Genomic DNA, 26,609 nt, shown 5'->3' with positions numbered 1-26,609 from the left:
AAAGAAAAGAAGGAAGGAAGGAAGGAAGGAAGGAAGGAAGGAAGGAAGGAAGGAAGGAAGGAAGGAAAGAAAGAAAGAAAGAAAGAAAGAAAGAAAGAAAGAAAGAAAGAAAGAAAGAAAGAAAGAGAGAGAGAAAGAAAGACTGCCTACCTCGTTAGTCTCTGCGCATGTTCAACATTCCAGGGATGTCCAGCTACTGCTAGGTCCTTGTATGTGTTGTATAATCTCACCCCCATCCCCTTGCACATGTGGTTTCCTACATCTTGAATGAACTGCGTCTTCCCTTTCTCCCAACTCAATGAACGCTTTTAAGATCCAATACAATAAAATAAATGCACTCTTCCACTGTCCGTTTTACTTGTTTCATTTATCAGATTTTTATTCGCTCACTTCGTAACTTACAGATGTAAACACCTGTCAGGCAAAGCCACTGAAAAGTCAACTGACTATTGTTTACTATAACTTGTACGTCTCACCTGAGAGAAATAAACTGAACCGTCCAGGGCTAATGAGACGTACTGGTGTCACGAGGATTTTGTATTGAACAAAACGTTCACGAGAGGGAGATGTGGGGCAGAAAGAACAACAAAAACATTCCAGAGGTAGGATCACAGAATTTGCAAGCTGGCTGGCCCCTAATCAAGAAGTAAGCATTAAAAGGCATTAAGCCCCAGTGCAAAGCCAGAAAGCCAGAGCTGTCTTAACAGATGTCTTTTGATCATCCCAGAAGATCCCTGCTGAAATTTCAATCCCATTTTGCATCCAATATACTTCACACGACGTATAATTATGGGGGCTGAAGAGGGTTTGGAAGAAGTTCAGTCCATCCCACCCTGGTTCACTTTATAAAAAAGTCAGACCTTTGGAAATCCACCAGATCTCAACCCTGGAACCACGGGATGAGGCAACCACAGCAAATACATAGATGAGAACAGGACTTCAGATGCTGACCATGAGTACCTAGCCTGAACACTTCACCTCTTGGTATCTCCGCTTCCTTTATTCATAAGTACGGATAATAATAGTCCTATCTTTCTGAATGTTGTGGAGATTAAGTTCCAATAATAAACACAAGGTTCCTAAAACCGTGCCTGGCACATGGCAAGCACTCAAAAAATGTTGGCGCTTTTACTGTTTTAATCTCGAAATTGGCCTCTCTTTTAAGATGATAGACTCTAGAAGTAGTAGGAGGGTTGTCTTTGTATGTCTGTGTTCACATAAAAACAGGACCAATGCATCCAACTAAACTGCCACTTGACCTTCTGTAAAGTACCACTTTCCCCCAGCTTGATCCTATTAAAATAAGTTTTCTGACTTTGTACTGCCCTTACCGTAATGTATCACAACGTTTTCCTTATTTTACTTCCAATGTAAACATCCTGAGACATAATAAGACATAAAACAAAATGTCTTATATTTACATCCTTATTCACCAGTACAAGAGCTGATGGAGAAGCCAATAGTTATCAATGTCCATGTATTCGATAGGTATCAATATTCATTTTAAATGTTCATGATTACTGTTCACTGACTATTTATTGAGGGCCAATGTGAGCCAGACACTGTCTGGAGCAACAGGGATACAACAGCAAAAGAAAGAAACAAGCTCTATCTTCAACCTTATAGTCTGGTGAAGGAAATGCAAAACAAGCATATAAATCCATTTTTAAAAAGTGATTTAGACTGTGGAAACTGCTATGAAGGAAATGTGCAGAGGAATATAGGATATAGGGTAATGAAATTTAATCCAAACACCTATTTTAATGAACTAATACATTCTCAAGGGCTACTTCCCCCAAAACCGAAGATATTAACATGATAAACTGACAAATAATTAAGAAGAGCCTGTAATCAAGCTTTGCAGAATCCTCAGTTGGTTCATTTAATATGATTCATTGGACCATTAGCATCCTAGTGCATGTTCCTACTAACAAACAGGTATGGGGGTGAATGTCATTCTACCAGAAGCCCTTACTTCTGGAGTTATAAAGAAGGGTACTGACTCTTTCTATTCAGTTACTGAATCTGTCAATCAGCCGTTTATACAGATGCTAGACTAATAAGTCCAAAGTCTTAATGGGAATTCACAGTAGTTGGAATAACTTCGTTAAGATTTTGTCTATTATTCTGACTTACTGTCATTTGAAGATTTTACACAAAAATAAAAGAGGCAAAAGAGATAACATGGTGAAATACACTTTATGGCTATCAAAAATATTAATCAAATTCCCACTGGATGCAAAACTTTAAAATACATGAAAATATTGATTTTTATTCTAAGGCATCACTGAAATATAGGCAGTGTTTACAGATTATCAAAGTTACAACTAAACTTATTAATACTTCTTTGAAGTTTTAAATGTAGGAATTTTATGGGGACCTGACATGAGATCTGATGAGTACATTATCTCTCTTGAAAAAGTTACCATTATTACATGATCAAAGAACTACTGCTATGTCCCGCTAGATAATGCCAGTAATACAGAAATTAACTTCTGTTAGTAATTATAAAAAAACAAATATCTCTAAGAAGGTACAGGGCTAACAACAGTAATTGCTTTAGTTGAGAACAAGCTATTTTTCTCATTATTTCACTCCAAATGGCTAAGAATGGAGGAAAGGGATTTGTTGCCAAAACATTCCCTAGAGCAGATAATCAGAAAATGTTATATGCTTCTGTAGCTTCGTTACAGAAGTAGCTCTGAATCTGTCCCAGTGGCAAAAAGTGACACAAAAGGAGTAACAATGCATGAAAAATTACACTGGATTAAAAAAAAGTATTCCTGAAATCTGACACACAAAGCTCATTTAAAAACTGCAACCAGTATAAGGAGAACGCATGAGATTTCTCCTTGGCCTCATTCCCTGAAGGCCACTCTAGCCACAAAAGGGTCAGAAGGACTCCTCCACCTGCTCTTGCACCTGTCACACTAGAGTGGGAGGACCAACCGAAAACATGAGCGAATGGACTTTATCAAAGATAAAACGGGGAAGAAACAAATGAACCACATTAATGGCAATGAAAGTGCTCAATGTCAAATGTTGTAAGAGTTCTTAATATACAAATGGCTTGGAAGTTTTATCAAATTTAGTTTTATCAAAATTAGGTCAAAAACATCTGTTAATTTAATAAATTTCTGATGTTATATTAATATACAAGATAATACACAAACTAAACTTGATGATATTTAACGTACAGTCTTTAACACCAAAGACATAATATCTATTTGCCTTGGAGTTAAATACTCCTGGGTTGAGATCTCAAGTCTGTTACTTACAAGTTTAGATGTCCCTGAGCAAATCGGCCTCTGTGAGACTCAGTTTACTCATTTGTAAAATGGGACCAAGAACTCTAAAAGTGCTCAGAACATCTCATTCCACAGTAAAATAAGAAAGAAAAAAAAAAAAAAAAGAAGCAAAAGACAAATATCTTCACATACCCAGTAAAAATATACATTAAGCAATTCATGGAGTTTTTGAGAAAGGCCAAGTGATCTAGGCCCTCCCATATTTACATTTTCAATCATTGAGCAGCAAAGGAACACTTTTGTTCATTCTAATAGATGAACAAAAGCAAGAATTAACAGACACATGCATAGGTGGAGTAATGGTTTTGGAGATGACAAACAGAGGAACCTACATCACCATCATTGCAGCAACTGATCCTATTAAGCTCAAGTAGTCTTCACGATGTTCTCCTGGTTCCAAATTAAGTATACTCTTGGGATCACGCCTATTTCAAGGTATGCTATCACCCTGATTAATGATGGAACTGTTGTATTCTGAAAGTCAAGTTTTAAAAGTGTAATTGTCACTCTTAACTCACATCTGGCCTTACGTGCCATGGGATACCTCTGCAGGCTTCTCAGCAGGTTGCTTAGGTAAATATTTGCTATTCAACAAGAGTCTGACTGATCATCATCAGGGTTATGGCAAAGGTTAAAGCTCTGATTTTACTGAGGTATAGGATTAAAGAGAATGATGAGGATGAGGGTAACAGTGGAGGAACTGAAGAAATGGGTGGAAGGGGAAAAGAGGTCGAGAAGAATATTGCATGGCAGGAGTTCTCAGATCATGTAATAATCATAATTCTTCAGGAGCAATGATGTGTCTACCAGGTCTCATGCTTGATCCTCGTAAAGCCCACACATTCAAAACTTAAAAAAAAAAAACTGAATAAATTTAGTTGTAATTGTGCTAATCTGTAAATATCTCATATATTAACATATAAAATATCCCAAAATACTGACTCTACCCTAAGGTGTTACTGAAATATATGAGATTACAAACGCATATGTGCATTTCCTTTTCTAGAAGTACAGAGGACTCAGTACTCTGGAGAACTCTCCAGCAGAAAGTGAAAAATGGTGAAACGAAAACAGTTATCTTTGTAAATGCATCACTAAGAAGTAGGAAAATAGAGCCTCCTCCAAAACCCAGTCGCCAAAGAACAGCAGAAATCCAAAGAGCTCTGAGGTTGAACTCTGATGACCACAAGGTGTGTTTTGACTTCCACACCGAGCCTAGGCCATGCCAACACAGGGTACCAGAAGAAGACCCCCAGTTACAAAGCTAGAAAATTAAAGGACACCACCTGCAGCATCAGGTCTACCCAGCAACCACTCAGCTTCATGGAAGGAGAGAGCCAGGAAATGTGCCTGTCTTGACCTGGGCAAGAGATAGAAGGAGGTAAAAAAAAAATTATCCTCTGACAATTTGGAAACACAAGTTGACCTTGAAACGGGTCCTTTATACTACTTTTGTGTTCTTAAAAACCTCAATCTAAGAATTAATTTTAAAGTGAGCCCCCCTACTCTGGCACTTGGTGGAAGCAAGCAAATATCACAGTTAAGGATACATCAGACCTTTCTCATTAATACCCCCAATCAACCAACACTTAGTGATATGGTTTGGCCGTGTCCCCATCAAAATTTCATCTTGAATTGTAACTCCCACAATTCCCATGTGTTATGAGAGGGACCCAGTAGGAGGTAACTGAATCATGGTGGCGGGTCTTTGTCATGCTGTTCTTGTGATAGTAGGTCTTACAATATCTGATGGTATTACAAAGAGAAGCTTCCCTGCACAAGCTCTCTCTTTGCCTCCCACCATCCACATAACGCGTGACTTGCTCCTCCATGCCTTCTGCCATGTGAGGCCTCTCCAGCCTTGTGAAACTGTAAGTCCACTAAACCACTTTTTCTTCCCAGTCTCAAGTATGTCTTTATTAGTAGCATGAAAATGGACTAACACAGTAAATTGGTACCAACAGAGTGGGGCAATGCTGAAAAGATACTCAAAACTGTGGAAACAACTTTGGAACTGGGTAACAAGTAGAGGTTGGAACAGTTTGATGGCTCAGAAGAAGACAGGAAAATCTGGGAAACTTTGGAACTTCCTAGAGGCTAGTAGGTCCAGGCTGAGGCGCTCTGAGATGGAAATGAGGAACTTGTTGGGAACTAAAGCAAAGGTGACTCTTGTTTTGTCTCAGCAAAGAGACTGGCAGCATTTTGCCCCTGCCTTAGAGATTTGTGGAACTTTGAACTTGAGAAAGATGATTTAGGGTATCTGGCAGAAGAAATTTCTAAGCAGCAAAGTATTCAAGAGGTGACTTGGGTGCTGTAAAAGGCATTCCGTTTTAGAAGGGAAGCAGAGCATAGAAGTTTGGAAAATCTGAACCTTGACAATGCGATAGAAAAGAAAATCCCATTTTCTGAGGAGAAATTCCAGCCCGCTGCAGAAATTTGCCCAAGTAACAAGGAGCTGAATGTTAATCCCCAAGACAATGGTGAATGTCTTCAGGGCATGTCAGAGGTCTTCATGGCAGCCTCTCCCACCACAGGCCTGGAGGCCTTGCAGAAAAAAATGGTTTTACAGCCTGGGTGCAGGGCCCATGTGCTGTGTGCAGTCTAGCGACTTGGTGTCCTGCATCCCAGCTGCTCCAGCCATGACTAAAAGGGGCCAAGGTACAGCTTAGGCTGTTGCTTCAGAGGGTGCAAGCCCCAAGCCTTGGCAGCTTCCACGTGGTATTGAGATTGTGGGTGCACAGAAGTCAAGAATTGAGGTTTCGAAACCTCCGCCTAGATTTCAGAGGATGTATGGAAATTCCTGAATGACAGGTAGAAGTTTGTCGCAGGGGTAGGGCTCTCATGGAGAACCTCTGCTAGGGCAGTGCAGAAGGGAAATGTGGGGTGAGAGTGCCCACACAGAGTCCCTACTGGGACATCAACTAGTGGAGCTGTGAAAAGAGGGCCACTGTCCTCCAGACCCCAGAATGATAGATCCGCCAACAGCTTACACTGTGCACCTGGAAAAGCCACAGACACTCAATATCAGCTTGTGAAAGCAGCCAGGAGGGAAGCTGTGCCCTGCAAAGCCACAGGGGCAGAGCTGCCCAAGACCATGGGAACCCACCTCTTGCATCAGTGTGACCTGGATGTGAGACATGAAGTCAAAGGAAATCATTTTGGAGCTTTAAGATTTGACTGCTCCACTGTCGTGTGAGTAAGTCCCACAAGATTTGATGGTTTTATAAGGGGGTTTATAAGGGGTTTCCCTTTTCACTTGGCTCTCATTCTCTCTTTGTCTGCTGCCATGTGAGACATGACTTTGCTCCTCCTTTACCTTCTGCTGTGATTATGAGGCCTCCCCAGATGTGCTGAACTGTGAGTCAATTAAAACTCTTTCCTTTATAAATTACTCACTCTCAGGTATGTCATTACTAGCAGCATGAAAACTAATACAATGGGTAAATAATTGTCTTGTTTTTATTAATCTTTCTTAAATACGTGTATGGCTCATACTTATTTCAATGTTTAATATTAGAATGTCTGGGGTCTTTATTTGGAAGTTTGGTGATATTTTTCTGACCAGAAATGATCTCTGGGATTTTATAAGTCTGATTTACGTCAATTAGTATATGGTCAGTTTGGTTTCATTACATATCATTTCACTTAAAGTTGCAGTTTCCAAGAACCTATAGATGACCGACCGTAAGTGAGGGCTTGCTGTATTGAAAACCGTCGAAGCCAAGCAGAGGTATAGCATAGGTATTAATGATAATATTCTCCTATCCTTTTGAATTTTCCAAGAAAAAGTTCTTAAAAAGTTAAAACCCCCCACACCTAAAAAAAAAAAAAAGCAACAATAGAAAATGGAGATGCTACAGGGGTTCTCAAAGCCAATATCAAAGTCATGCTGCCTGAAACATCACCTGAAACTGACTAGAAATTCAAATTCTCTGAACCCACTTAGACCTGCTGACATGGCAACTGGGAATGGCAGGGAGGGGGAGCTCAGGCAGCAATCTCTGCATATAACAAATCCAGCAGGTGATTCTGATGTGTGGTCAAGTTTTAGGAATAATGTCCTGGAAAAGCTTAATAATACAGAAAAGTCTGGCAAGTAAGATCAAGAAAAAAAAAATACCAAAGAATCATAACCGTCAATATAGAAGCGATGACACTTTAAAATCAATGAAAGAGCCATACATTTGTAAAAATCTATATAAAAACTAGTGTAAGACACATATTGCACTCAGATATTTTAAAACAAGAGACAATAAGGGTGCCAGAAAGCGTCACCAGATCTTATCTTTACATTTAACTTTCCCATCTTATAAAATGAATACGCATACTGTTTTCATAAGAAAAATCACTTTAGTAAATACATAACAGACACTTCTGTTGCCTGACAGACAGCCTTTAACTGTTTTTAAAAGGATCTACTAAATACATCACTTAGATCTGGCAGTTTGATAGCTTTTAATGCCTATCCTGAGACAACAAAGTGCCAGCTTGTGTTGTCCAGGCTCAATCACAGATTAAGAAGCAATTCCCCCACAATACTTTAGCTTTGAAGTCACCCATAAAAGAATAACTTTCAGTCATAACACAAAAATCAATTTAATTAATTATTTCTCTAAGCTAGGTGCATTTTAGGATAACCTGGCATAATTTTATGCTGTGGTAATTAACTTAAAATGAAGCCCTTAAGCCTCCTAATTTTTTTTCACTGCTCTAATAAATGGCGAAAGCTATGGTCTGTGGCTCAAATTGCCAGAGAACTGTATGTCAGTCACTGCATCACACGCAATATTATTACATTTATATCTCAGTTATTCAATCCTGAATATTTTCCTGTTTCTCATGCTGATAGTTAATAAGTTGCCATCACTTACTTCCAAAGATAATCTAACTTTTCCATCCTATGTTAACTAGTAAAGTGACAGCAATCTTCTTCACAATACATTTTTACAGAACTAACTGATGCACTTGTGATTGTTTAAAAGGACTTCCTTCTTAGCTTCTGAGGTCAGAAAAATGTTATATTTAATAACCTAATAAAATTATATCCAAGCTTTGCAACTATTTTGCTAAACTGTTCGCCTGTATTTGTGCACATACACTTTTCAAATTATACAGAGAAAACAGCATCCCAATTTGAAAAATGAAGAATAAGCCCATGGTTAATTAATAACTAATGAAACCATGTCTACTTCCAGTTCAATATGATGTTTCCACCTAAGAACCCGTCAGCACAGCTGACCATTCTTCCACACGCTGGCAAACAGTTCAACACACACCTCTGGACACCACGCTGCTCATGCTGAGGGATGAGCAAAACAGGGTCACATCATAAACATGTACTCTTCAATGGCGAATGTTCTTCCATGTCCACATTCCAAATGTCATTACAATTATTCTAGTAACTAGAAACATCCCACTCCCAGAAATGACTGCTAATCCTGTGGGCAGCTAACCTGTCATCTTAAGCAACAGTGGAGCACAATATTAATCACAGAGCCAGAATCCAAATGGCCTCTCCCAGTACAAGGAAAATTCACTGCAGGAAAGTGGGCTGTGCCCTGGAGACACAATCAAGTATCAGGAGCAGTTATTAGACAATCACGGTCCCTGAAGTTCAGAAAACAAATGAAATGTTAGCCGGCTGACAAGTGAGGTGGCCTATCTGCCTAAGTCCCGTTTATATACAATATATGTATTTTCCTTCCTTTAATAATTACATCCTATCAAGTAAAGGGCCTAATGCACTAGGGTCACAGTTCCAAAAACTTATTACCAGAATGCAAGATACTAATGCTTACATATATCATATACAATATCTTATATATACGATATATAAGAATATATCCATATTAGATATATAGATGTATAATATGTAGATATCTATCTTATATATCTAATATAGATATATAAATAAAATATATGGTATATAAGAATATGTCTATATTAGATATATGAATATATAATATACATATTAGATATATCTAAATATATATTATGTATTAGAATGTGTATGTGATATATAAGTCTGTGTATATGTGATATAAAAATATATTAGAATGATTTAGGAAAACAAGCCTTATTATTTACATTTTAGCAATATTAATAGATCTGAGAAATTCTACATAAAGAAATATGTGGTTTTGTTTAGCCCAGTGTTTCCCCACAGTTGTGTACAGAGCACTTTTAGAATTGCAAGTCAGGGCCACATTGTATGAGAAGGTGAATGTGATGCTATAGAAAACTCTTACGGATGAGTCAGGGATCTTGGGTTCTGTTTTCAGGCCTGCCCTAACCTAAGCGTGGGCTTCAGTTTACCACTTGCTTGAGGTTCCTTCTACCTCTATAATTCACTTCTTTATAAGTGATTATATCACAAAAGAAATTGTGCATATAAAGTTCTCACAAAGCTTTAAACATAAAGCTTAAAGAACAAAATAATTCTGCCCCTTGAAAATTATTCAAAACATTAATTTGCAGCTCGTTCATTCTGTAAACTGTCAGGCCTCTGAGCCCAAGCTAAGCCATCGTATCCCCTGTGACCTGCACATATATACCAGATGGCCTGAAGCAAGCGAAGAATCTATTCCTGCCTTAGCTGATGACATTCCACCACAAAAGAAGTGCAAATGGCCGGTCCCTGCCTTAACTGATGACATTATGTTGTGAAATTCCTTCTCCTGGTTCATCCTGGCTCAAAAGCTCCCCCACTGAGCACCTTGTGACCCCCACTCCTGCCCGCCAGAGAACTACTCCCCTTTGACTGTAATTTTCTTTCACCTACTCAAATCTTATAAAATGGCCCAGGCCCCACCCCTATCTCCCTTCTCTGACTCTCTTTTCGGACTCAGCCCGCCTACACCCAGGTGATTAAAAAGCTTTACTGCTCACCCAAAGCCTGTTTGGTGGTCTCTTCACAGGGACACAAGTGAAATAAACTGTGCTTGTCAATTTTTTTCCTCCAAAAAATATCATGTGGACAAGCATATCATGGCTTCAATGCGGTCCCGTCAGGTTAAAATACGCCACTTTTAGAATTCACTGCATTTTTAAAACTTATATATTCCAATCATTTTGAATTTCAAAAAAGTGCCTAAACAGCCTCTCATTTCTCTAGGACACTACAAGGACAATTAAAAGGAATTTACTACAAGATCTGGGTGACTAAAACTCCTGTTACAAAAGATGAGCGCAAGGGTGTATGGAGAAGAGAAATCCAGCAGGCTGAGCTAAGCAGCCCTGCCTAAGCCACAGCGTGGAGGCAGAACACTGCTTTCTCACCAGCGACCTCTGCTATATCTCTGGACCTTAATGTCCAAGAACTGAGAGCTCACCTCTCCTGGTCCCAGTAACAAACAGGTCATTATAAGAGAAGAGGCAGAAGTATCACAAAATTCTGGAAATTTAAAAGCGTGCTTTTAGGTCAAATATGACAAACATAAACAGGCCTTAAAATAAACAGACTGAACTCTGTCACGCTACCAATTGTTGACACTGTGTGCTACAAATCTGAATTTAGAAAAGTACCTCTTTTGATTTTTCCTCTTTGGTAAATCTTCCAAATTTTTCAATCATTTCTGCCACAAATATAACATCCATTTTGTCAGAGAAGTTGGCTGCTTCCACAGTGTAAGCCAGTAACTGTCGAGCTGTTGCCACGGCATTGGTAAGATTGAGAGGCATCTACATGTCAAAGGCAAAAATGATCAACAAAATGGTCATTAGCAAAATGATCAACACAATCCTGACATTTTAACTCTGCATTTCAAAACAGCAATGAATTAAACCACTTTATTATTTACTCATCGTGGCCTTCTTAAAATGCTTTACAAATCTAAGAAAATTGGAATTTTAATGGAAACTCACTGGAGGGAAATTTTTTCAAGCTTGGAGTGAAATACAGTAATACATAAAAATACATGAGGTTAACATGTTGCACCATCTATCTCTTCCCTGCCTATCCAAATTCTACACATACCTCAATCCCAATTGCTTAATAAAGCCTTTCCTGAGAATTCCTGCTGGGAGTGATCAGTACCTCCCTTGGAACTCCCACTGCATAAGAGTCCGAACTACTTATTTGGCACTTACCTTTTTTTGGCAGGCACTGCCAGTAATGTTTTACATTTGTTTATCTACTGACTCTAACACTGACTTAGCACTTAACATTGCAAAAGGATTTTTACCAAGTGCTAAGGGGCAAAAGAAAATACATTACACAAAAGCCATCTTTCACTTGCTTATAGTCTGGTAAGGTTTAAAAAGATGCATAGAAGCAAAGATAACAAAAAGCACGTGAGTAGCTCAAGCATTCTAAGCGATTGCTTTCAACGAAGTGATTATAAAACGATTCCAAGAGGTGGCTTTCAATGTGAATTCGAAGGATGGTTAGGATTCTGTCTGGTGGATACAGATTTAAAAAGATATTCAAACAAAGGCACAAAGGGAGACGGTGACTGGAAGAGAAGGATTCCATAGAGGGCCTTGACTAGTGGTTAAGACAGACCTGATCCTGAAGACAGTTAAGTCAACTAAAGTAAAAACACCAAATCCTTATGTTTTGCTTAGTATTTAAAAAAAAAAAAAAAAAAAACCTTATGTATTTGGTGTGAATACCATGTTTTCTCCACAACCCAAGTAAACTTGAAGACTTTCTAGTTACCTGATTAAACATATAAAGAACTCTAGTGACATCATTTGCATATTGGCAGCGAGAATAATCATCATCTGCCCAAAAGCCACCTCTATCACATCTGCGCCAAGCTTTTCTCTCATCCTGTGGGTGGCCGGGATATATCCCACTGCCATGGGTGTTCCGCGTACACTGCAGATATGCAGTAATGCCCGCCAACGTTCTGGGCCATCTAGAGATGAAGACAAAATAGTACAAGAAAATCTAAATGACACAGGTACATCAAGAATAATAATAGCAGATAAAAAAATCAAAGATGAGAACATGTCACGTCAATACAACCTTGACACGGGTCATCAAAACTGGGCTGGGAGAAACCTTTGTTATTTGAGCTCTATGTCTCCAAGACTGAGAATGAAATTCAACATGTTTAATACAGGTTACCGTTGATGCTTATCACAGGAACCACTAAATTACAGTATCAGTCACACCAAAATAGAATTCATTTCAAAAACCATACAAATATATCAAGCAACACTAAACTAAAACTTTTCAATGCAGTGGGAATTTAATTGCATAGTATCTTAAGGAGTGTTAAAAGATAAATAATTCATTGATCTATAAATATTTAATTGCTCTATTTTTTAAAATGTAAAGCAATCAAAACTATGAAAAAATAGAAAATCTACCATAAATAGTAAATATCATATTAGGATTATTTGATAAAAGATGTTAAATATAACAAAATTACCAAATATCATATATAACACTTAAAAGCATGTATTCTAAATAATATTATAGATCAATACTTAATCTACATAAAAGACTTATCCATTGGCAATAATAAACGTTGATTTCCATATATTGATGTCAAGAATCATTTTTATAAAAAGAGCAATGGCGAATTAGCTGAGATAAAGATGTTATTATTGCTTCTTTGCTTTGGATTTAAAAGATTAACACCAAAGGGTTTTCCCACCCTTGAAACACTGAGGTTACAGGCAGGAGGTGACAACTGAACCCATCAGAGACAACGCAAACTGGGTAATAAATGATCTTTCTGCTGCTTCAAAGAATAACATATTTCCCTTTGTTTACATCAACTATAAACTCATTTTTTAAATCCCTGAACACAAATAAGATCAAGTAAATAAGATATTTAAAGATGTTTCAAAGCACCTTTGAAAGTAAAGAGAGTTTAAGGTAAAAGCTGTCGTCTCCTGCAAATCCTAAACTTTCTACTAAAATAAATAAATAAATAACTCCCTTTGCTTAGATTAACAGAGCTCAACAAACCCCACCTGGGATCCCATGGCTCCCCAAGTTTCAGGCTACCCAACAGCTTTCATTTCCCAAAGTCCTTCTTGCTTGATTTCCAGAAGAACTGAACAAGGGGAGAAAATCAGATATGTGTTTCTTCTAATTATGATGCCTACTGAACCGCCAGTAGTGAAAAGTACCTGAGCAATATAAAACCTTCCAAGGTTCATCTATAAAAGGGCCATTGCAGGGGGCAAAAAACACAGAAAAAACCTTACTTAACCTGTTTGAATTTTGTACTCTTTTACCAGAATATCTCAAATGTTTCCCTAAGGCAATGGCTCTTATACAACAAAACCATTTGTTAAAAATGACTCTACTTTTAGAGATTCTTAAATCAACAGGTCTGAGATAAAGTTCAAGCACCCCTTTTGTTCCTCTCCATAAGTGATTCCGAAATCATTATTGTCAGGCCTCTGAGACCAAGTCAAGCCATCGCATCCCCTGTGACTTGCACGTATATGCCCAGATGGCCTGAAGTAACTGAAGAATCACAAAAGAAGTACAAATGCCCTGTCCCCCCTTAACTGATGACATTCCACCACAAAAGAAGTAAAAATGGCCGGTCCTTGCCTTAATCGATGACATTGCCTTGTGAAATTCCTCTTCCTGGCTCATCCTGGCTTAAAACGCTCCCCCACTGAGCACCTTGTAACCCCCTACTCCTGCCTGTCAGAGAACAACCCCCCCCTTTGACTATAATTTTCCTTTATCTACCCAAATCCTATAAAAACGGCCCCACCCTTATCTCCCTTCGCCCACTCTCTTTTGGGACTCAGCCCGCCTGCACCCAGGTGATTAAAAAGCTTTATTGCTCACACGAAGCCTGTGTGGTGGTCTCTTCACACGGACGTGTACGACAATTATTCTATTTTATTATTATCATTTTTTTGAGACGGAGTTTGGCTCTGTCGCCCAGGCTGGAGTGCGGTGGCCGGATCTCAGCTCACTGCAAGCTCTGCCTCCCGGGTTCACGCTATTCTCCTGCCTCAGCCTCCCAAGTAGCTGGGACTACAGGCGACCGCCACTTCGCCCGGCTAGTTATTTGTATTTTTTTTAGTAGAGACGGGGTTTCACCGTGTTAGCCAGGATGGTCTCGATCTCCTGACCTCGTGATCCGCCCGTCTCGGCCTCCCAAAGTGCTGGGATTACAGGCTTGAGCCACCGCGCCCGGCCGACAATTATTCTAAAGGGGAGTCCTCAGACATGCACAGTTCTCAAATTTTGTTACTCAGGAGAGGAAACCAATAATGTGTCTTAGACAACAGAAGGATCTGGGGCAAATGAAACTTTTCCCAGTATTTTCCACGACACTGACCTGAAATCACCTTTGTTGTTTACCACCCTCTCTGGAGGACAGTACTGTGCAGAACTCTCCAGTACCACAATATCCACAGTCCTCGTATTATTCCCACGTTTAGTCTGGACATGACAGCCCCAATTTCCAGTAGATCCAGCCTGAATATTAGAAATGGTTAGGGCACTGCATAAAGAAAGATTTTAAAAAGAGAGAAAACAGAATTAGGCAAAAAAGGAGACAATAAGGGGTCTCGATCATTCACTTAGCAAATAGTTTTGAATGCATATCGTGAGGTAAGCACTTGCTACATAAAAATGAATTTAAAAAATGACTCCTTCCTTTAAATCTTTCAATGTCGAGGCAAAAAAGGAAAGAGATCTTTAAAATACACGATCAGTGCAGTAAGAGACATATGAATCAAATGCAATGCTATACAATGCATGAGAATTCTCCTTGCAGAAACAGGGAGAGCAGAACACTTTACAGAACAGGAATGGCAAGCTATCCCAGCACTCTGGATGGCAGGAGTTCAAGGCCAGCCTGGCCTTCAAGATCAGCCTGGCTAAACTCCGTCTACACCAAAAATCTTGTAAAAAGTTAGCCAGGTGTTGTGGCGCACGCTTGTAATCCCAGCTGCCTGGGAGGCTGAGTGAGGCTGGAGGATGGCTTGAACCCAGGAGGCAGAGGCTATAGTGAGCCAAAAGAGCACCACTGCACTCCAGCCTGGGTGACAGAGCAAGTCTCTGTCTCACAAAAAAAAAAAAAAAAAAAAAAAGGAATGGCAAGCCCAAAGGCAGAAACATTGTCCTACATTCTTGAGCAAAACTTGGAGAAGTTTCCAAGTCACATCTCCCTTTTCACAGATTCTGAAGAAAATATTCAAACGTGAAAAAAGATTACTGCCATGCACGGTGGCTCACTCCTGTAATCCCAGCACTTTGGGAGGCCGAGGCAGGCAGATCACACGGTCAGGAGATCGAGACCATCCTGGCTAACACGGTGAAACCCAGTCATTACTAAAAATACAAAAAATTAGCTGGGCGTGGTGGCGGGCGCCTGTAGTCCCAGCTACTGGGGGGACTGAGGCAGGAGAATGGCGTGAACCCGGGAAGTGGAGCTTGCAGTGAGCCGAGATTGTGCCACTGCACTCCAGCCCACGCAACAGAGCGAGACTCCGTCTCAAAAAATAAAAAGAAAAAGAAAAGAAAAGAAAAGAAAAAAGAAGATTATGATTTTACATAATTAAGAAAATGTTTAAGATAAAATATAAAGGGTTACACTAGAAACAAACCAACTACCTCTCTAAAAAGATTTAGTGGCCGGGCGCAGTGGCTCAAGCCTGTAATCCCAGCACTTTGGGAGGCCGAGACGGGTGGATCACGAGGTCAGGAGATAGAGACCATCCTGGCTAACACGGTGAAACCCCGTCTCTACTAAAAAATACAAAAAAAAAAAAAAACTAGCCAGGCGAGGTGGCGGTCGCCTGTAGTCCCAGCTACTCGGGAGTCTGAGGCAGGAGAATGGCGTAAACCCGGGAGGCAGAGCTTGCAGTGAGCCGAGATCCGGCCACTGCACTCCAGCCTGGGGGACAGAGCGAGACTCCGTCTCAAAAAAAAAAAAAAAAAAAAAAAGATTTAGTAAATTACCAATTAATACTTTCACAAAAGGTTTCCATGTTAAGGTATATTTCAATTCATAAAACAGCTGTATTTCTAAATAGCTGTCAGTAAATCCAATTTCCACGATGAAATCATAATTCTCTTATATAAAACCTATTAATTAAGGAGCAAATGTCAGAGCCTTCAATTAATCTTTATTTCCCCCACAGGACCCAGTATGCGTTGCTGTTATGTAGACACAAATGATAAGAAATAATTAGACAGAAAGTATGTATCATTTTAATTAACTTACAAAATTATGTCTTGAAGTAAATACACATTTGTCCAGTCTCCTAAATCATTGATGGCTACAGCAAATTGTTCTAATAAAGGCTCAAGACACTTTTATATTATGAATCATCAAAGATAATGTTTGTTGTCTTTACTAAGTTAGAAAAATAAACACATTGTAATTAATATTTTTAAAATAGAGTGACACGAAAAAGAGTTTGACATTAAATTTAACTTTGTCCAACATTCTACTTAATAAGACTTTACTGAACTAGGAAGAAGTATATTCCATCAATGAAAATCATTCCTTAATCCAGAAGTTCCCAAACACTGTCTTACTTTACAGAACCTTCACTGACATGGTAACTTTTTCATGGTGCCCCCCACCAGCTCAAAAAAATGCCTATGGTGGTTTCTATTACTAAATTAAATCCCCAAAATGTCTATCTATATTCAAATACTTTAGTAGCCATTTGAAAAAAGTAACACACATAAATTTGAAATAAAATTTTTATTGTATTCTTAAATAACCTCAACTACTTCTTAATGAAATATGTGTTCCTGTTGGACACTCTGAAATTAATCTAACCTCAGACTTGGATCAGACAATGATGCTCATTTCTTGTTCTACAATGACTTTTACACACAGTACTTGCTTTGTACCACAGTAACTCCCCAAAGTCCAGCATCCCAAAGTATGACACTATAACGGAGTGTTTCTAGTTTTCTTACTACATTTTTCCCCTTCAATCTCCAAATCTGTAAATGTTTCCTGGATAACTTTTAGCAATACTTTTAATGTCTAAAACCAATCACTGGAATAAAATTTCCAGGAACCCTCGAGGCAGCAAATTTGGAGATTTAAAAAGAAAGAAGTAGCTTCAATTTCAACTCTTAAGAAAAATGCTGTTTCTTACTGATGAAGAATCAAAGACATGGGGAGATTAATGAAAAATCAATAGAAATCTCAGATTAACCAATGCAATAACCACATATTTCTTTCTTCTATTATTCTGGGGCAAAATCTAGGTAAAGAACTGTCTCGGTTCACATGAAAGATTTTCACATTAGTCCAACGTGCCTACCAAAAAAAATGTTAGGCTAACTTGCTATCCTTAGAATTAACTTTTTTTGCATTGCTATACATAATTTAAATTTAAGCATGACTTGCAGAAATAGACTTACACTTATAAATCTACTTACTTTAAAGTCAAATAATTTAGAGATCTAAATTAATCAAAGCTCTTTTACATTGAAAATGGTTCTACTTTTAAAACTTTACTGTTGAATTATACATCAATTATTATCTGTTTATACAATAAACTGCTTAGTGTACAATGTGATGAATTCATAGGCATGTGAAATTATCACTACAGTAAAACTAGTGTAACAATATATCATTTCCAACGATTAATCTTATCCCCTAATAAGAGAATTCTGCTTCCAGTAATCACCGAGTAGCTCATATTAAATCACCCTTTCCACAGCTAACAATTATATGTCCCTGACAAATTATAAAATTACAATCATTTGAACACATGAAGATTGATCAAAACCAGGCAATAACAGAAGAAGAGTTGATATGAGAAACAAGGGTTTTTGGCACTGGGAAGTAACTAGGAGAATTTTTTTTAATGGCTTTTGCCCAAGGGTAGGCCTCACTGAAATAGAAATTTACAATCTTATTGACTTAAAAAATCAGAAGACAGAGGTACAAAGAAGTCAGGCTGGAAGCCTAAACTACTATGTATAAAATGCACCAAGGTCTCTTACTGATCCTGAACTACACTTGCAGCTAGGGCAGAAACCAAGACTTTAGCTTCTGCCTACCAGAGGGGACAGAGCTAGGAGTTAGTTCAGCCAAGCTAACTACCTGACCAAACAAAAGTTAGCTCTCTTCAGGGGAATACAACAGAATCCAGAGTCAGAGGTTGGCAGACTTTTTCTTCAATGGCCAGACAGTAAATATTTCAGGCTTTGCTGGCTACGAAGCAATATTAAGAATATTATGTAGGTAATTATGTAACCATCTGAAATGTAACCACTTAAAAATATAAATAACATTCTTAGTTTATGGGCTCAGCAGGCCAGATTTGGTTCATAGGCTGTACTTTGCCAACCTCTCCTCCACAACAATTCATTCATAATGTCGAGTCTATAACCCAAAACTGTCAGATATATAAACAATATTTTTTTAAAAAGAAGAAAATATGAACCATATTTAACAGCAAAGCAGCCAGTAGCAATAACCACAAGATGGCCTACATGTTGGAATTAGCAGGAAAGGATTTAAAAGCATCTACTCTAAATGTTGTAAGATATAAATGAAAATGTGCTTCTAGTAGACATGAAATCTCAAGAAAAATTATAAAATAGCCAACTGCGTAAGTCTTGAATCTCAACTCAGAGAACCCCTGAGATTTGAATGTCAACTCAGAACCTTTAGTTTTTCAGTAATATTTCATAGCACTCCCACGAGTTTGCTGTGATGTTACCCTAGGAGGCCCTGGCAGAGAGTTTGACAACTGTAGCTCTACTGAAATAATAATACAAGCCAAGTTCTAGGTAGGTGGAAAGAAAGAAGAAAGTGAGCAGAAAACTCAATGTCTAGAGGTAAAAATTTTACCAAAGTAAAATATCTGGTAAGTGATAATATCATATATATTCTTAGTCTATTATACTTTATAAAGTTCATTTGAATTATTTTGGTATTCATACCAATCATGAGGTTGATAGTTCAGAGGTTATATTCTTTTACACTAGTAGGTGGAGAAGGTAAGTACCTTAAAATATTGTCAATATTTTGACTAGAGTCAATATCAGGTGATTACTAAAAGAGAAAATATAAGTTTAGCAGCAGGAAATAGTTGGAAATTAGGTTTAGCACTAAAAGTTTACATTTTTCCTCCAAAAACTTTTTAAAAGTCTCCAATTTCTGAAGTTTCTCTTTGAAATTAAGCCTTTTCTTTAAAAACTGGATGAAAAGATGGCTAATTTTAGAAGATGAAGAAGAACCAGAAAAAGGAAATGCCAGATGTTTGCATTTTTAAATACAAGAAGATGAAATATTAATTCAAATTCCACTAAACACTGCAACTCCAAAAGGATAAATAAAGATACAGGCACAATTCTTCATTAAAACAAAAAAGTTTACCTTGCAATCAAGGAGCAGTTGTGAATCATGTTCTTTTCAACAAAAATACCTTGCGATTCATCAGTTTCAACTATTCTCCCGTCCTGATACCACAACACTTGCATGTCCTGATCAATATACGAAGCCATGCACTGGAAAGGAAGGCTATCTCCTTCAAACACAACTTGGCGATGAGATGGAGTCATGTAGAAAGACGGCAATTCAAGCGGAGGGTCTAGAGACAGTCAAAGATTCAGTAAACAAATACTATTTCCAAACACCATAATTAAAAGTTACAGAAATTCTAGGTAAAATTATAAAAACAGAACCACAAATATTCCTCAGTAACCAGCATGCTGATGCTAACATCAACCAGGCTGCTACTGAGTTTAGTGATAACAGATAAAAACGAAATTTAAAAGAAACAATTTCATACTCAGTTCTGACATTTAGAGCTATTCCTCTTCAGTGGCATCACAAGAGTATCAGATGATTACAGAAATGAACTAAAAGAACATGCTGTGCTCTAGAAAATGGCATCAGTGATAAGTAAATGCTGATATTTACAACTTTAAAATACACTTTGGAGACTACATTACCTTTGATTACAACACAGGTTTTTGGCTGTAAAACTAATGCATGTTCATTGCAGAAAAATCAGAACATTTAAAGAAACCAGGAAAAACCAGTATTTTAAGATCCCATATACTGTAAACAGTTTTTAATTAGATTTTTCCTTTCAGTCAGAAAAATAAAATATTTTAAATATATGTACAAAAATGTACACAAATGACATTGATTCATTAAAAGACTTTTAAATATGTAGTCCATTTTTCTAACACGACAATTCTACTTTTAGCAGTAGCGTATCCTAAAGAATAGAAAATATGCAAAAATGCATACAAAGAAATTAGTCCTTCCATTATTTATGAAGCAAGAAACTATTAACAAGCTAAACATGCTGTAACAGAGAAGTTGTTAACTATGGCTTCATCTATACAATGGGTTGATATGCATCTATTTTAAATAAGAAAATGCGTTTACATTAATTCAACTTTAAAAAGGTTATAAAATATCATTAGAGTATAACGATATTTTTGTTAAAAAATAGAAAAAAGTCATAGAAGATGATACAAAAAGGTCTTAACACTAGCTATCTTTCAGTCATGAACATAAACATGGTCTTTGTTTCTCTGCTTTTATTTTCTTTGCACAAATCTTAATTTTCATTCAGTGAGCGTATTTTACTTGTGATACAACAACAATAATAAAGAGAAAAGGAAAAAAATATGATACATTATTTCCAAACAAAGACTAAACTGGGACCTCCCCCCACCATTTTAGGACTGTTTTTGTTTTATGGGGTTGTGTATGTAGGTGTGTTTTTTTGTGTGTTTTTCATTTAACACGTGGCAAATATGTTATTTCCCTCATTTCCTCAGATATTCTTCAAAATCATGATTTTCAATAGTTGCATTTACTGAATGGATATGTCACAAGTAATTAAACCAATCCCCTATTTTTGAGAATTTAAGATATGCTTATACACAGTCTGAAGATTGACATACAAAGCTGATCATTTCCTAAGAATTATCTGTAAGATAGAGAATTACTAGATCTAACTGTATCAGTTTTTTGTTTTTATGAGATGGAGTTTCACTTTTTTCACCCATGCTGGAGTGCAATGAAGCTCCGCTCACTGAAACCTCTACCTCCGGGGTTTAAGCAATTCTCCTGCCTCAGCCTCCCAAGTAGCTGAGACTACAGTCACCTGCCACCACGCTCAGCTAATTTTTGTAGTTTTAGTAGAGACAGGGTTTCACCATGTTGTCCAGGCTAGTCTCAAACTCCTGACCTCAGGTGATCTGCTGGGATTACAGGTGTGAGCCACCATGCCCTGCCTGTATCAGTCTTTTAAGAACACTGAAACATGTTGCTTCAAAAAGACTGTATCATTCACATTGCCATCCACACACAGGATGTGTGCAACCTGAGATTGTGTTACTACAGACAAATTCATGAGTTGCCAACTGATGGAAAATCTGAAAATCTAGTCTTTGAAACTGGTTTGCATAAAGAAAGTTGATGTGAACCTAAAAACAGCTACTACCTTAAAGACCAATTTAAAAAAAAGGCTTAATTGTTGGCATAAACTAAATATTATCAAATTCATAATGATTAATGGCTGCATACTAGTTCTGTCCAAGTATAAAGAGAATCTTACAATTTGTCAAGAAAAACATGGTAGAAAGTCAAAATATGGTAAACGCTTTCTCAGTTTGGATTTCTCCCTTACCGCATGTCAACAGCTCCTGCTTCACGCCTGTGACTGGTTGGGCCTGCAGTGACTTAGGATAAACACACCTGGTATCCCGTACTGTGATGTTCCTCTCCTTTACCCAGCGATGCATCCACAGTATGTTACAGTCACACAAAAGATACTCAGTCTGGAATTCCCTGCAACATGCAAATACAACTTAACAGATTATAGTGAATAAAATTAAATAGCACTTTTGTTTTATACTGGGTTACGTTTCTGGTGGCAAGCACAATACTGTTTACCCACACCACGCCTAAAGTACATTTTGTTGGCTAGCTACAGTTTCTCTCCAAGGAGCTGAACTGCAGAGTTTTGGACCCCAACACTGTTCTTGCTGGTCCCTAGTTTCTGCTTTGGATGAAATCTAGTAGGCAAACAAAGACTCTTTGGCAGATATCCCTCTTCTATGCAACAAGCTACTGAACACCAGGGTTCTCTAGAATACCAAATCCCATTCCTTTTTGTCTAACAAGCTTCTACCCATGTATCATGAAGTGTGTGGCATTAATATTAGATCTTGAAGCCATCCCCAATTTTCCAGCATCATTATCACATTCTTGTCCTAAATGCCTACCAACTCTGTTGATTTTGACAATGAAACAGCAACCTAAAGCAATATGGATTGTTTTCTGTGACTATACTCTGTATTTCTAACCAGACTGTGAGCTTCCCCAGGGTAGGAACTGTTTCTGACCCCTTTCTGCTATGCACAAAGTGCCACCATAGATATTTACAAATGTAAGAGATAAAGACCCAACAAATCAAAAGCATACAAATAAGAATGCCTCAGCTTTGATACAAAAGATAGTAATGAAATGTCTTTATATGAGGCAAAAACCTTTCTAATTTGGCACTTGGGCACGAGAAGAAGAAAGGATAAACAGAGCTGAGATATAAGCACAAATCTCTTAAATACTATAATTACTAAGTGCTGACTATTCATGTGCCACGCATTTGCTAAGTCCAGCTAATAACAATAAATGCAGGACCCTGTTCCTGCCAATATGGGGGGCAACATATAACAGAAGAATCAAAATGTAAACACAGCTAAAATAGAATGCAATATGTTCTATAAAAATAAATCAACAAAGTGCAATAATGTTTAAGTGTGTGTGCTTCTAACACAGCTAGAGTGTTGGCTCACGGTTCACCTCATTAGTTTTGGCAAAAAAGAGTAAGGAAAAAAGAAAAGGGATCTGATGGAATACAGCATAGAAAATAAATTTAAACAACACCAGAAGGAGGATGTGACAGACTCCTAATTTCTAAGCACCACCTTCTGGTCAGTTCCTAACACTACCAGGTAAAAACACTGGCAATTTCTCCCATTTTGGGGATGAAAATACTTCCCATGTTCCTCCTACCCAGGGTCTCAAAACCCAGACCAGCTTTTGTCTTTTTTATTTCCTAATCTTTGCAGAAATGGCTGACCTGAGCCCCCTAAATATGCCAAAAGTAGACGTTTCTGCTCAAAGGTAGTCTTCTGGATAAGAATGGTAAGGGTGCCAAAAAGAGAAAGAAGATGGAGTATGAGCCAAAGTGACTTCAGAAGTACACACACATGCCTGCTATGATGGTGAGAAGCTGGTTAGGGCTCCTAATACCTATTAGCTACATCCCAAGGAAGACTCCTAAATGAGATTTAAATGACAGGTGTAGGAAAGGAAGAGAGATGAGAGGAGAAGTCAGAGTACATGGAAGAGAGGAATCAGGAGAGAAAAACTCTTTCCCTGGAAGAAAAACACTCAATCCCATAAACTACTCAATGAAAACCTGAAAAACATTATATTTAACTGTAATTCCAATAAAATTAGGATAATTTATAGTCTGAGATATGTTAAGGTTTATCTGAAAATAGTTACTTTCAAAATAACTTCTATGCAATCTCTCAGTTAACAAAACCATCTGGGAAAAAAAAAAATCAACCAATTCTAAAGCTACAAGAAACTGTGTAAATCAGAACTTAAACCGATTTCATAAAGCAGGCATTCTAAATAAACATCCCTAGAAACATCAGTAATAAGCTGTAAATTTGATTTTAAGTGGAGGGTGGGGGCGGGTTTACAGGATAAAATTAAATTCCTAAAGTATAAAATATTCCTACAAATTCTTCATAGGAAGGGATATTTTATACTTTGGAAATTTAATTAGTCAAACAATGCAACATTTTATGATTTGAAAAAAAAGTCAAAAAGAAAAAATTACCAGTTTACTTACTCTAAATATAGATTAGAGTAATATGGTATCCTAAGGAGAAAACCGTTGTCCTAGTCTAAACCACATTATTCAGGCTTACTGTATGTTTTCTAATGTGAATGCAAGCTCTCAAGTGAGATTCTAACTTGACAAGATTGTCCTTATAAAGTCTCTGAAACCACATAATAAGTGTTTTTAATTTTCAAAGACATGAAAATCAAAAAACAGAGAAAAAAAATGTTTTACTTACAAAGACCGTAATGAGGCAAGATAATCAAAAGTTCCTTGAGATAATGAAGAAAACAAATTCCCCGAAAGGTTTCTGAAAGACAGAAAACAATTCCACTTTTAAAAATACAACTATCTATCATTTTATCCTATTCTGTATTTTCTAAAGCATCCTACAGTCATTAAATAATGTTACAAAGAGGTCATGAAAGTGTCAACGCTTACAAAGAGGGAGTGATTAGCAAATACTTCCTCCAAGGTTGAAGAAGAAAATTATTCTTCACCTTAAGCAAAGTAGTAAATACAATTATTAAAATCGCATTAATGCTAGATAAGAATTTTTCTGCCAAGTATCAGGCGAACCTAAAAGGTACCCTACTGAATTCCCATTAGAATTACTCTAAGTGTTCACTCGCATCTAATATAAGAAAGCAGCAAATAAAAATGTAAAAACAAATAGAAAATGAATAATTAAAACTTTAAAAAATAACAAAAGGAAAAGGATGGCCTCAATGACCAGCAGCAGTAGCATACTAAACAAGACTGAAAATCATGAGGGGAGCGGGATGAGTTCAGGGCTTAATATGAGAGACTGGGGATAGAACTCCATGTTGCTCTTGGGCAAATCACTTCTCTAGTCTATCTCGTGTCAACAGGCTTCAATACATAACCTGAGTCTTGCAGCGTTCTGAACGAATGGAACTCAGAAACCCCTATTCTACAATGTGAGTAGTTTGTTACACCCAAAACAATTTGACCAAAGTATTTCTTCCATACTGGACTATGAGCTCTGGAGCTGGGTGAAGGAGGGCCTGTGTCTGTGTGCACTTCCGTGTACACCAGTAACATGCTGGAGTATAAATGGTGCTCAATAATTGCTCACTGCTCAGGATGTACACCTCACCTTCAGGGGACTTCTAATGCTAAAATGAGACTGAGTGCTCTGGAAAAATCGCATATGCCCAACCACCACAAGATCTGTTCTATGCCTGTTGTGGTACCAAGAACAGGCAGAACTGAGACGTAGAGTTCTAGAAGTGAGGTGGGGGGTGAAACACAGCAGAGGATGGGATAGAACTCTGGAGTCCTGCAACTTCTCTGGAAGCTGGGCTGAATCCTTCATATGTGGGAGAGAGCGACCATCGGGCAGATGGATTTCCAAGTGGAGCTGGAGAAGAGAACTGATCAGGGAGGGGTCAGCTGTTCCTGGGACACCAGTAGCAACATACTCCTGGATGGGAAGACCTGGTATCACACAAGGGCCAACACTTTACAAATTAACCTACAATGGCCTTCAGCAAGAACAAGACTGGATTGGTTTTTATATTTTATAATTTTTTTGTAAGAAAAAGGCTGGATTCAATGATTCTCATAGAAGAAGTACCTAGGAACTTAAACAGAAAAGAGTATTTTCAAATTGAAAGGAGGAAAGGGATGTCTTTTTTTTTTTTTGGCCTATCAGAGCAGATACCAAATGTGAATTATTAGAGAGGTATGCCCATGGCAGTATAAATCATAACAACATTTTAAGAAAGTAAAAAATAAAAATCATTTTGGCTGGGCGCAGTGGTTCACGTGGATAATCCCAGCACTTTGGGAGGGCCGAGGCAGGCGGATCACCTGAGGTCAGGAGTTTGAAACCAGCCTGGCCAAAATGGTGAAACCCCGTCTCTACTAAAACTACAAAATTAGCTGGGTGTGATAGCGTGTGCTTGTAATCCCAGCTACTCAGGAGGCTGAGACACCAGAATGACTTGAACCCAGGAGGCAGAGGTTGCTGTGAGCTGGGATTGTACCACTGCACTCCAACATGAGTAAGAGTGAGACTCCATCTCAAAAAAATAAATTTTTTTAAGAAAGTAACTTAGATGGAATTACAATCAACAACATGTATGTTATGAAACTATCCCATTTTAATTATACGATTACTGGAATATATTTAAAATAATGAAAGCTAGAAGACAAGACATGGTAGGTAAAACTGAAGTGCTGAGACATGGCAATGGGTACACACACATTCCTTATATGTACAATTGTCTCCAATTTTCTTTAAATGTTTGCAAGATTTCGTAACAGTAAGTTAGAAATAAATATCTATCCTACAAATGTAGGACTTACGTATAAAGAAAAGAATTGGGCCGGGCGCGGTGGCTCAAGCCTGTAATCCCAGCACTTTGGGAGGCCGAGACGGGCGGATCACAAGGTCGGGAGATCGAGACCATCCTGGCTAATACGGTGAAACCCCGTCTCTACTAAAGAATACAAAAAAAAAAAAAAAAAAAAAAA

The 26,609-nt window shown here is 37.9% G+C and overlaps 1 protein-coding gene across 1 annotated transcript in view; it reads right to left on the bottom strand.

The window, feature by feature from the left end:
* Positions 1-26,609, bottom strand: part of ADGRA3 (adhesion G protein-coupled receptor A3) — a 130,242-nt gene that overhangs the window by 36,955 nt on the left and 66,678 nt on the right. The window contains 6 exon segments of the mRNA XM_023223049.2: positions 10,833-10,988; positions 11,968-12,169; positions 14,576-14,740; positions 19,601-19,814; positions 21,876-22,036; positions 24,346-24,417. Of these exon segments, the coding sequence (XP_023078817.1) occupies positions 10,833-10,988; positions 11,968-12,169; positions 14,576-14,740; positions 19,601-19,814; positions 21,876-22,036; positions 24,346-24,417 (970 nt within the window).

The sequence above is a fragment of the Piliocolobus tephrosceles genome, chromosome 3 (assembly GCF_002776525.5).
Source record: "Piliocolobus tephrosceles isolate RC106 chromosome 3, ASM277652v3, whole genome shotgun sequence".
In the NCBI taxonomy this organism is placed as follows: domain Eukaryota; kingdom Metazoa; phylum Chordata; class Mammalia; order Primates; family Cercopithecidae; genus Piliocolobus; species Piliocolobus tephrosceles.
This window is presented reverse-complemented; position numbering and strand designations above follow the sequence as displayed.